The 13,561-nt window shown below is 45.0% G+C and overlaps 1 protein-coding gene across 2 annotated transcripts in view; it reads left to right on the top strand.

Annotated features, from left to right (window-relative positions):
* cog6 (component of oligomeric golgi complex 6) overlaps positions 1-12,418 on the top strand; it is a 38,649-nt gene extending 26,231 nt beyond the window's left edge. For both annotated transcript variants that reach the window (XM_083637559.1, XM_083637558.1), the window contains exons 13-19: positions 1,312-1,429; positions 2,700-2,831; positions 3,127-3,294; positions 3,895-4,002; positions 8,787-8,840; positions 9,775-9,854; positions 11,506-12,418. In XM_083637559.1, coding sequence (XP_083493685.1) covers positions 1,312-1,429; positions 2,700-2,831; positions 3,127-3,294; positions 3,895-4,002; positions 8,787-8,840; positions 9,775-9,854; positions 11,506-11,653 — 808 coding nt within the window. In that variant the 3' untranslated portion in view covers positions 11,654-12,418. The remainder of the gene's footprint in view (positions 1-1,311; positions 1,430-2,699; positions 2,832-3,126; positions 3,295-3,894; positions 4,003-8,786; positions 8,841-9,774; positions 9,855-11,505) is intronic.
* The last annotated feature ends 1,143 nt before the right edge of the window (positions 12,419-13,561 follow it).

Raw genomic sequence — 13,561 nt, 5'->3', positions numbered from 1 at the left:
TAGAGCTCCTTCAGTCTATCACCACACCATCAGGTATTAGAGCTCCTTCAGTCTATCACCACACCATCAGGTATTAGAGCTCCTTCAGTCTATCACCACACCATCAGGTATTATAGCTCCTTCAGTCTATCACCACACCATCAGGTATTATAGCTCCTTCAGTCTATCACCACACCATCAGGTATTATAGCTCCTTCAGTCTATCACCACACCATCAGGTATTAGAGCTCATTCAGTCTATCGCCACACCATCAGGTATTAGAGCTCATTCAGTTCTATCACCACACTATCAGGTATTAGAGCTCCTTCACTCTATCACCACACCATCAGGTATTATAGCTCCTTCAGTCTATCACCACACCATCAGGTATTATAGCTCCTTCAGTCTATCACCACACCATCAGGTATTAGAGCTCATTCAGTCTATCGCCACACCATCAGGTATTAGAGCTCATTCAGTTCTATCACCACACTATCAGGTATTAGAGCTCCTTCAGTCTATCACCACACCATCAGGTATTATAGCTCCTTCAGTCTATCACCACACCATCAGGTATTATAGCTCCTTCAGTCTATCACCACACCATCAGGTATTATAGCTCCTTCAGTCTATCACCACACAATCAGGTATTATAGCTCCTTCAGTCTATCACCACACCATCAGGTATTATAGCTCCTTCAGTCTATCACCACACCATCAGGTATTAGCCCACGTTCACACCATACGCCGAAGCAACGCTCAACCTAGCCTACCTCGTTGAGGTTGAGCGCGATGAGTGACTCGCCCAATGTCTTACGGGCATGTGGACACACACCTCATGCGACTGGTGGCATGAAGTAATACTGAATGTCGATAATGTATGTATGGTTGTTATTTTATTTTATTTACCTATGTCTGAGCTTGTTTGTTTGCCTTGTTTGTGTGTTGTTCAAGGAAAAAAGTTGAAAATAAAATATTGGGGGGGGGGGGGGGGGGGCGGGGGGGAACCTACGCTGAACACACAAGTTTCATTTCGGTGTCTTGCTAAAGCCACGCTCAAGCGATCGTTCAGGATTCAGTCCTATTTTCCAAGCGTGAAGCTGCCAGGCATGAAGCCAATGGAAGTTGTGGGCGGGGTCAAGGCATGCCGAGCGAGGCACTGAGGAAAATAGAGTGCTTCTTGTGAGCGTGAGCTCAGCTTCAGCGTGGCTTTGGCGTATGGTTGGTGTATGGTGTGAACAAAGGCGTTCAGTTTGGCAACATAACAGTAACTCAGTTGTTTTACCTATTCATATGACGTGGACTGATCCCCCTTTATGATATTTGTCCAGTTCCATCATTGGGACCAGTGTGGGCACCTTGCTCATCACTATTGAAGAAATGCACATCCTCAGCAAAAAGATGTTCTTCAATAGTTTGAGTCTTCATGCAAGCAGACTCATGGACAAGGTATGAGCACGCTATGACTATTGTTTGTATAATCAAATATGTATATTTTCTTGTTTCTAGCAGCTCTCCTGTCCACATGATGCCAGTTCCCTGTGATGTTTATTTTGAGAGCAACTTACAATGTGTGCATCAGTAGAATACATTTCCGTTCCTAGATCACCAAAAAATAGAAGCAATGAGTGCAAAGGCCAGAGCCTTAGTGCGATATTGCAACATTCCTGTAACAGAACGATTGTGTAAGAGTGAAAGCTAGATGCAATCGGCTAAGAGAGTGATGGAAGCCTTTTCTTTTTAGATAAACATGGAACATGTGTTCTTGCATAAAAGCTGTTAAATGACGGTGCAGGAGTTCAGTATTGCACCCTGTGGACACAAACTGTGTACTTCAGGCCTGCTTGGAAAGCCTCGAAGACAACAAGGCTATTTCTGAAGCACTTGTGCTTGTAAACATTGTTTGTCCTGCTGGCCACAGTAGCATCATGGCGCAAGCTGTCAAAAAACAACCCGCCTTGTTACCAGGTCCTTAAATTGGCTTCCAAATAGTCCTCAGCATGAGCAGGGGCCCTTCAACATCATTGGCTGTCTCCTGATCAACATCACACATGGCTGTCTGTCTCCTGATCAACATCACACGTGGCTGTCTGTCTCCTGATCAACATCACATGTGGCTGTCTGTCTCCTGATCGATAGTAGTAACAAGAATGATCCCCATCGCTTGCTGTTAATCAAATCGGAGGCCCTCAGGGTTTTAGTGTCAATTCCAGCTAATGGCTGGAACACGGCCTTCTCGTAATCTGCTCTATTAGGTGGACAAAGGTGGCTGGGCCCAGCTCTGTGAGAGCGCTGAAATGAAACCCCTCTTCATTATAAAGCTCCGTTCAGTCTGTGAACAGTCTGAGGCACACAAGAGCAGCAGACAGTTGGACGTTGCATTTTTTGGCCTAACATGCTCTGAATTAATGTTACTGATTTGAGTATGATATGAGGACCGCCTGTCCAGGTGAAGACTAGTATAGAATACTTGATTGAAATGGGTTACCGCTGCAAGAATAACTTCGCTCTTTTGCTCAATGGGCTATAGATGCTTTCAACTAGACAACAAACATTCTACATTTCCCCCAGCTTACTTCCTGTTGCAGTGTTTGCTAGTACAATAACTGACAGGACATAAGCTAGGTTCCAAAATGTTCCCTAGCAACAAAATTCCATGAAAACTGTCTATACCTTGTCTTACTGTATATACCTTGTACCCCTGTGTGTGCCTGGGCAGGTGGAGCTGCCGCCTGCCGACCTGGGTCCTACAACCTCCCTCACCCAGACCCTGTCCCTGCTCAGGGAGGTGTTGGCCTCCCACGACTCCTCTGTGGTTCCTCTGGATGCCCGTCAAGCTGACTTCACCCAGGTAGACACACCTTTACACAATAAGGTCAGGGTGGGACAAAAAAAAAGGCTCACTCTCCTGCCCTTTATTGCAGAATTCTAACTGGTTTGTGTTTGTGTAAACTTGAATCTACAAGTATGTTAATCTTGAAAAATGACTAAGAAAGCAGCTCTACTTGGAGCTGAGGTAGTAAATGTGACTGGCAAGGAATATCCCTAGTATATATTTTTGAGGTACTGTATAAGTATGTAAATATTTGTTATTTTGTTCCTCCCCGCCTGTTCAGTCGTCTTTCCTCTGTGCTCCTCTCTGGCAGGTCTTGTCTTGTATCTTGGATCCCCTCCTGCAGCTGTGCACCGTGTCAGCCAGTAACTTGGGCACAGCTGACATGGCTACCTACATGGTCAACTCGCTCTATGTGATGAAGACCACGCTGGCCCTCTTTGAGTTCACTGACAAGAGGCTGGAGATGCTGGAGTTCCAGGTATGACCCAGCTACAGCACATCTGTTGTTATTTCTCTTTTATTAACAACAATCCACGCAGTAATAAGAAACTGACATTATGTTTCACATCGCAGTTCAATTGGAGTTAGCCAATGGCATTCCTTTCCCGAACTCTATAGCTTAATCTAATAATAATGCTCTTCACCTCCTGCAAGTAGGACATGACAAATTGGATTATGGAACACTTTTCATATGATATCTAACATGAACACTTGGATTACAGACACCACGTTGTTCGTGCATAGGGTTTACTGTGTATTCAAGTTAATTATTCTGATTCCTTTCACTGAAGCACACATGGCCCAAATCTTTTCTTACAAAGGTTGAGATAAGAGTGTGTCGTGTATTGTTGCTCATGCTCAAAAGCACCATCTATCCTCCTATTTTTATCACATCTTTTGTAATTGAGCACCTCGACGCCTCCCGTGGAAGTTTCTTCATCAATAGCACAGTGCTTCTCCATTACCACAAGTACCATTGGTCGACAATGCAGGCTTGAATTGGATTCTGAGCATAGAATTCTAAGCCTCTCTCTCTCATTCACTCCCCCCCCCCCCCCCCCCCCCCCCCATTTCCTAGATCGAGGCTCACCTCGACACTCTGATCAATGAGCAGGCGTCCTTCGTGCTGACCAGGGCCGGACTGAGTTACATCTACAGCTGTGTCCAGCAGCATACTGCCCAACAGGTCTCATACACACACACACACACACACACACACACACACACACACACACACACACACACACACACACACACACACACACACACACACACACACACACACACACACACACACACACACACGCCCTTACACTAGAGCTGCAATGATTAAGCCATTAGTCGATTGACAGAAAATGAATGGCCAACAATTTTTTTTATAACTGATGCAGATGAATTGTTTAGACACATTCTTAAGGGAAAAAAAGTGACCTTTTTCAAAAGGTCAGAGAGCAAAACGTCACCGAATAAATCTTTATCGCTTTTCTCACTTCTCTCCTGTCAGGCTCTCTAATGGTCCCCCTTTTATATTTAGCTGGCAGAGGCAGTATTGTTTACACTAGCTCTTTGCTCTTTACAATAGCTATTGCTATGGTTACCACATGACCAATGACTTTAATAGGCATACTAGCATTTCTATCAGGTTTTCATGAGAGAGAGAGAGAGAGAGAGAGAGAGAGAGAGAGAGAGAGAGAGAGAGAGAGAGAGAGAGAGAGAGAGAGAGAGAGAGAGAGAGAGAGAGAGAGAGAGAGAGAGAGAGAGAGAGAGACGCTTCATATTATCTTCTATTCAAATATATTAGCTTTTACAGCAGTTGTCTTGTGCAGATGAAAGAGCTGATGCCCTGGAGGTTTCCTGCTAGCCGTGCCTCTCCCATTTTAACACGCTCTGCCGTTGGGTGACTGAGACCCATAGTTGTGGTTTAGCAAGTGAGCCTTGGAACTCCGGGTCGTGTCAGGACATACCACACCCTGCTACTGCTGCAGCACAACACAAAGCTGGATCCACACCACACCCTGCTACTGCTGCAGCACAACACAAAGCTGGATCCACACCCTGCTCCTGCTGCAGCACAACACAAAGCTGGATCCACACCCTGCTCCTGCTGCAGCACAACACAAAGCTAGATCCACACCTCACCCTGCTACTGCTGCAGCACAACACAAAGCTAGATCCACACCTCACCCTGCTACTGCTGCAGCACAACACAAAGCTAGATCCACACCTCACCCTGCTACTGCTGCAGCACAACACAAAGCTGGATCCACACCCTGCTACTGCTGCAGCACAACACAAAGCTGGATCCACACCTCACCCTGCTCCTGCTGCAGCACAACACAAAGCTGGATCCACACTCTGCTCCTGCTGCAGCACAACACAAAGCTGGATCCACACCACACCCTGCTCCTGCTGCAGCACAACACAAAGCTGGATCCACACCCTGCTACTGCTGCAGCACAACACAAAGCTGGATCCACACCACACCCTGCTACTGCTGCAGCACAACACAAAGCTGGATCCACACCCTGCTCCTGCTGCAGCACAACACAAAGCTGGATCCACACCTCACCCTGCTACTGCTGCAGCACAACACAAAGCTGGATCCACACCTCACCCTGCTACTGCTGCAGCACAACACAAAGCTGGATCCACACCCTGCTACTGCTGCAGCACAACACAAAGCTGGATCCACTCCCTGCTACTGCTGCAGCACAACACAAAGCTGGATCCACACCCTGCTACTGCTGCAGCACAACACAAAGCTGGATCCACACCACACCCTGCTCCTGCTGCAGCACAACACAAAGCTGGATCCACACCACACCCTGCTCCTGCTGCAGCACAACACAAAGCTCACACCCTGCTCCTGCTGCAGCACAACACAAAGCTGGATCCACACCCTGCTACTGCTGCAGCACAACACAAAGCTGGATCCACACCACACCCTGCTACTGCTGCAGCACAACACAAAGCTGGATCCACACCTCACCCTGCTACTGCTGCAGCACAACACAAAGCTGGATCCACACCACACCCTGCTCCTGCTGCAGCACAACACAAAGCTGGATCCACACCACACCCTGCTCCTGCTGCAGCACAACACAAAGCTCACACCCTGCTCCTGCTGCAGCACAACACAAAGCTGGATCCACACCCTGCTACTGCTGCAGCACAACACAAAGCTGGATCCACACCACACCCTGCTACTGCTGCAGCACAACACAAAGCTGGATCCACACCACACCCTGCTACTGCTGCATCACAACACAAAGCTGGATCTACACCACACCCTGCTCCTGCTGCAGCACAACACAAACCTGGATCCACACCACACCCTGCTCCTGCTGCAGCACAACACAAAGCTCACACCCTGCTCCTGCTGCAGCACAACACAAAGCTGGATCCACACCCTGCTACTGCTGCAGCACAACACAAAGCTGGATCCACACCCTGCTACTGCTGCAGCACAACACAAAGCTGGATCCACACCACACCCTGCTACTGCTGCATCACAACACAAAGCTGGATCTACACCACACCCTGCTCCTGCTGCAGCACAACACAAACCTGGATCCACACCACACCCTGCTCCTGCTGCAGCACAACACAAAGCTCACACCCTGCTCCTGCTGCAGCACAACACAAAGCTGGATCCACACCCTGCTCCTGCACAACACAAAGCTGGATCCACACCCTGCTCCTGCACAACACAAAGCTGGATCCACACCCTGCTCCTGCACAACACAAAGCTGGATCCACACCCTGCTACTGCTGCAGCACAACACAAAGCTGGATCCACACCCTGCTCCTGCTGCAGCACAACACGAAGTTGGATCCACACCCTGCTACTGCTGCAGCACAACACAAAGCTGGATCCACACCACACCCTGCTACTGCTGCATCACAACACAAAGCTGGATCTACACCACACCCTGCTCCTGCTGCAGCACAACACAAACCTGGATCCACACCACACCCTGCTCCTGCTGCAGCACAACACAAAGCTCACACCCTGCTCTTGCTGCAGCACAACACAAAGCTGGATCCACACCCTGCTACTGCTGCAGCACAACACAAAGCTGGATCCACACCACACCCTGCTACTGCTGCAGCACAACACAAAGCTGGATCCACACCCTGCTCCTGCTGCAGCACAACACAAAGCTCACACCCTGCTCCTGCTGCAGCACAACACAAAGCTGGATCCACACCCTGCTCCTGCACAACACAAAGCTGGATCCACACCCTGCTCCTGCACAACACAAAGCTGGATCCACACCACACCCTGCTACTGCTGCAGCACAACACAAAGCTGGATCCACACCCTGCTCCTGCTGCAGCACAACACGAAGTTGGATCCACACCCTGCTACTGCTGCAGCACAACACAAAGCTGGATCCACAACTATCATGCTTTAAGCCCATGCCCTTTCTTATTCTCTGCCTTTGTTTTGCTCATCTCCTCTGTTTGGTTTCCTTCAAATAGTATTTTGTCTCCAGTTTGAAGGGAAGTTTTCTTGGCTTAAGACATGTAATTCTGTTTTCAGGTCTAGGCCTTTTTTCCTGTAAAGGTTTAACCTCTTATCCCTGTGATCCAGGACAGGCTAAGAAACAGCTCTCAGCTTTAGCTTTAGGTGAGAGAAGAGTGGTTGAAAAATACTGTTCCACCCACCAGGAACTTTAAGCTTATTTTCTAGACTCATTGTATGTTTGTTAATGTGCCCATATCCCTGTTAAATCACTCTATGTACTGTGCCGTTGCTTTGACCTTTGCACTCCCTACTATTGGTTGCTTCTCATATTGGCAATTTAGGCATTTCAGATTGACATAATGTAGTTGCTCTGGACAGTTTGTGTCCGCTAAAGTGTAATTTATACTCGGGCATCAAAGTCCTCGCCGTGGCCGGTGTGCAGCCCCCAAAAATGTGACGGACCGTTAGGTCAACGCAGCTGAACAGCGCAAGTATACTATACTATAACAGGGTATACTATCCGCAGGGTCTTGAAAAGTATTAAAAGTTGATAAATCAATTTAGGGAAAATTAAGGCCCTTAAAAATTATTTAAAAATCGTAATTGCCATTTGATGAGGTATTACATTTTGTACCTATTATGCTTTTTGTGTTAAGTGGGCATGATATCGTCTCATATCAATCGCAGACCCCTGAATTGAATCCAAATCGTATCGTGGCAGACTTTGTAATATCAGCAAATATTGTATCGTCCAAAGAATCTATATAATATCGTATTGCGATGAAACTTGTGATTTACACCCCTATCACTGATGTGATGAAAGTGGCGTTGAGGTCTTAAAATATATTGAAAGGGTCTTAAAAAGGTTTTAAAAGGTATTGAATTTAACTTATGGATTCCTGCATATACCCTGTATAATGTAGATGGGGAGATAACATGATAACTTGGGCTAACTTCAGCATCCATTGAATTAAATGGAGATGGGTCCTATTGTTTTTTAAATTACAGACATTACAGACTCAAACATTATTATTTTCAAAAAATAACACCACACATGTCAACAGGCACTCACAGAATAGGATGAAAGCAGAAAAAAGGCCTGCACACTGACACGAAATTGAGGAGGCTCTCTGGATGCAAAAAAAGGAAGAAAAAAAGTGATGAGAGAAAAGTGAACGTTTTGGTCCTTCAACCATCCTCAGCATAGCACACTCGTGCATCCAGAGAACTTCCTCATTTTAGTGTCTGTGTGTGGGTGGGCCTTTTTTCTGCTTTCCCTCGACTCTCATACTGGCCTTACGCACCTGGCCCACTCTGTAAGCTTTGAGTTAAGAGCACAAACTTGCATTGAAGCATTGACTCACAGAATATAACCTTATAATACCAAGGTCACGTCATGACGATGTCAGCCACTTAACCATTGTGATGTTTTGTGATTGACCATCATTGCTGTGATCCTGAATGCACTTAAACATGTTCTCTTTTCTTCCTCATCCCAGGGCCCAATATCCAACCTCCCCAGTATGGATGGCTCTGCCCTGAAAGCGGCCATGGTGAGCTGCATTGCATGTATTACAATTCTTGTGGTGAAGTATTCCTTTATTGAATCAACTTGTACAGTATCACATACACTATGTATGTACTTCAATCATGAGAGGCCAGTTGGTAGGATTTAACAAGCTTTATTTAGCAAACGGCATGCATGGCAATTACTTTGGCGTATGACTCCGTTGAAAGGTGGCGCTCCTCTTGAGGTGAGAGGAGGGCATCTGTATAGGCTAGGATAGAGAATCCCCCCGAAACGACACTTCAGAGGACAGCTTCAGAGGAGATGGGATGCCGGGATGCCAGCTGCTGCTATGATCCGCCAGAGAACCCTCGCTATATGTACTAGGATGAACTGACATCATACTTGAACTTGACTGACGACGTCATAACTGACGTCATACTTGAACTTGACTGATGTCACGGGCTGATCAGGTTATGTCAATATGGACTTCTGCTTGAAATGTGGTCTGGAAAGCTCACTATGTACTATGTTTTTCATTATCCTAAAACAATTTTGCTCGAAAGGCTTATGCTAAAATGTTACACACACAAATATAAATAGTGAAGTCGATGCCTATGTATGATTTTCTTTCCCAAGTCTTTGCCTTTCCATCAATCCAAAGTACGGCAGCTTTAAATAATCTAAAATATAAGATCGTTTTGATTTGTTAAACACCTTTTTAGTTAGTGCATAATTCCATTTGTGTTATTTCATAGTTTTGAGTTCTTTACTATTATTCTGAAGTGTGAAAAATAGTAAAAACTAAGAAAATTGCATGTGTCCAATAACTTTTTGACTGGTAGTGTGTTCCTTTAATGAAGCAAACTTCCATACGGTTTAATAAAGCATCATATATTATTGCATATTTATTAGTGTTCTTACTTCACCTGTCACCCCTTCTAACCTTTCCTGTCATTTCTCTTGCACCCACACTACAGGTCCAGTTTGATAGATACTTGTCGTCACCTGACACCTTTGTGATGCCGCAGCTCAACTTCCTTCTCAGCGCAGCCATCAAGTGAGTTCCTGTCCCTGAGGATGATGCAGTAGCTTTTAGCTTGCATACAATGTTCTGGTTTTCAGTTAAATGTTTACTGTGGCGTGAAAGTGATACAAATAGGCTGGGAGGCTTGACCCCAATACCCATTAAATTCCTAGATGTAATACGGCATTGCTATATTCCAAACGAAACACTTGACTAAACGCACGGTTAGTTTGGATGCAAAATTGATAAAGCCACCAGCACATTGAGAGAGTGCAGGGCAGGGCTGCATGTATTTGTCTTCCTGTTCAGAACATGCACATGCTTTTAGCTGGCTCTGGCTGTTGCATTGGAGGGGCTCTCTCTCTCTGTGAGTCACATGTACTGGGAAGTGCAGCAGGCCTGAGGAGCACTCTGTACCTCAGGTTAATGTTCCCTATTAATGGACACGGGAGGCCTGATGGGCAGGATGCCATTAATTAGCTTCTGGTCCATTTCTCACTCTCGCTCCTTCCCTGAAATCATTCCTCCTCTTTTTTCTCTCTTTCTCCCTCTCTCTCCCTCTCTCTCTCTCTCTCTCTCTCTCTCTCTCTCTCTCTCTCTCTCTCTCCACGCGCAGAAATACACGAACACCCGAAAGCACACTGAAAACACTCCTGGAGTGTACAAATAATGGAGCTCTGCTTTTAGACTGCCTTGGTTTCACATTGATGTTAGTGCAGTTGGTGGATGAAGGTGTTGTAGATGGAGACGCACTGTGGTTCTGTGTCCTCTGTGGGCCAATTAAAAAAAATGGATCTCAAGAGCCTGAGCGTGATCCGACCGAGGCGCTCCCACTCCCAGTGTGTCCTTGAGTCCTCTCACAGGGTTCCTCAGGTTGGACTATTCTCTACTCCACTCGCACTCCACTGTGAGGAATAGGTACAGTATATTATGTCTGTGACGTAATGTTACATGGTCGGTTTGTTTGCACAAGAACATGGAAGCTAAGTTATATGAGCAAATGCAGTTATAAAATAGGTTGATAAGCAAAACAGAAAGAAGAGATGCAGTTGCTAATTTGTGCAGGTGAGATTAAAAAATAATAGAGCTGCAACGATTAGTCAATTGACAGATTTTCTTTTACACATTTTTATCTCATTCCTGCTCCTTAAATGTGAATTTTTCTGGTTTCTTTAGTCTTCTATGACAGTAAATTGATTATCTTTGAGTTGTGGAATGTTGCTCAGGACAAAAGAAGACATTTGAGGACGTCATCTCCAGCTTTGGAGATGATGTCGTTTTGATCAAATGAACAGTATGAATTGTAATTAGGAAAACCTTTCTTGTATGAGACGGTTAGTGTTGTTGAGGCTGACACCTGATGCTTGCTCACTACTGCTGCTGCCATGTGTGTCCATAGGTGGCAGTGTGCACCACATACTTCCACTCATTGTTTTGCCACAGCGGGGCACAATGGTCAATGAACAAAAAAAGAAATGTAATTAGGACAAATTCTTACAGTTAGGCTGTCATGGCTGACTTATTTCAACCCTTGGTCCTTGGTTGGTGACTAATTACAACACTGCTCAGCTTTTCCGAGTTAGACCAGGCACCAGATAAGTGGCTACTTAAAAACAAGTCAAACTGTATTTTTATTTTTTCTCCTGTTAGACAAATCTCTAAGTGTGTTATTGCGTCTGTGCAGGGAGCAGATCTTCAGACAGTCGACTGAGCTGGTGTGCAGAGCCTATGGAGAGGTCTACACAGCGGTGAGCAGCCCAGCCAACGGCTACAAGGAGGCAGAGACCCTGGTACCCCGATCGCCCCAGCAGGTCCAGACCCTCCTGTCCTGATAGAGACACTTATTTCCCCACCTGCTTTATCTCAACACTGGGCAAGCGAGTGCCAGCCCTGAACAGCGTGCAGGTTACTGAAACAGCCATGTCATGTATTTGTATAATAGCAAAATCAATATAAAAATAGGCAGAAACAACACATGGCATTCTTGTGGATTAAGAAAAAAAAGTGAGTTCGTAGGTGCTTATTGGAAGTAGGAACCAGATCTGTAGAAAACGACTGAGATGCCAAGATTGAAAGCCTCCAGTGAGAAGAAAATCACTTCTTAAGCTGTATCCACAGTGTCCAAGGCACTTTGAGTCCAGTAAGGAGGGAAGATACTTTTAAATCTAAAAGAGCCTTTATTGTCATGGCTCAGAACCAACGGAGCCCCAAGGTCTTCACCAGGGCGAGATGTATTATTTATGATGGGATTTACATGTATATTAAAGTGCTTGTAGTTATCGTCTAGCTCATCTAAGTGGTGCTCTTTGGGGGATATGTGGGCTTGCTTGGTGACCTCGGAGAGAGACATGCCTCTTTATGGAGGCCGGTGTGTGCCAGGAGGGAGAGAACATTATATACATGATCCATGTACTTTCACTGCTGGAGGCTCTCTTCTTCTCTCTGTACAGTACACTACATATGTCTTTCTCATTCCCTTCCCTCTTTTCTTGCCTCCGCCTTTACTGGGGTCCATAATTGTACAATTGTACACGCCGATGTCTTTTTATCGAACATCTTGAAAGTTCTATACTGTATAAAGTACGCACTCAACTGAAGGGGCTCATCTTATTTTTTTTTCCCCGTGCCGAAAAATTATGTTTGAGGGAAATTAAGCCGTGATGCTATGAAGAACTGAAACAGCTTCAGAAGAAACTTAAAGAGACCAAACCGATTTTAGATCATAGGGATAAAATGGAAAATCACTTAACTGTCTGCTTTGGCTTTGCAGTAAATGTCAACCGGGCTTATTGAGATGAACAAGAAGAACAAAATGAGATTTGTCCATTTAGTATAAATTCTAACTTAAATTGGATCTTGGTAAATGAAAACACATTATGCTGAATGGTGTGTCAGGAGTAGGAAAAGTGATTTAGTCATGAGCAAGGCGATTTGAACCCAAAGTCATTTCTGAATCTAATGAGTATAGACATGAATTGATTTTCAACAATAGAAGTATATAGATAACTCTTCAGCCCCCGACCCCCAAAATAACGGTGCCAGAGGCTTGCGACCCTCAATATCCCTGTGGTGGTTGAAGCATACAAACGTTTCAGAAACAAAATAAACAATTATGGTGAAAATGTGCTCTTTTTAATAGTTTTTAAATAGTATTTTACACATTTTGTAGTTCACATAATTCTTTAGGCTAATTTCACACATTCTGGAAATCATCTCGCGACCTACCCAGTGGTGTCCTGCAACCCCCCTGGGGGTCCCGACCCCCACTTTGGGAACCACTGTCTTAAATGATCTTATTCTTTCAATTATATATATATATATATATATATATATATATATATATACATATACATATGATATATATGATGATGATATATGATGAGGCCTTCGACCCACAAGGATAATTTGGGGTTAAAATGAGTTGAAATCTGCACGCACTTTGTACCAAAAGTCCAGTGGAAAAATTAGTTTGGACGACTAAACATACTATTTCAGTGTGTTTTGGCTGTCTTGTATGGTTTGTTCTTTTTGCCTTTCTGGCTAAAACCTGGCATTGACACATCAGTTTGTTCTGCCACATCATCTCAAATTTAAAATGGGAAGTTGTTTTTAAATATATGTACTGTAGATCCCATTAGCACACTGTGTTTATCTCATTCAGCTTTGTCAGAGTAAACGCCACAACACTGGCCAGTGATCACATGACACCCGGCCTACAATATGATATCATTGAATATTTG

Source organism: Poromitra crassiceps (assembly GCF_964638095.1).
Source record: "Poromitra crassiceps genome assembly, chromosome: 5".
NCBI lineage: Eukaryota > Metazoa > Chordata > Actinopteri > Beryciformes > Melamphaidae > Poromitra > Poromitra crassiceps.
This window is presented reverse-complemented; position numbering and strand designations above follow the sequence as displayed.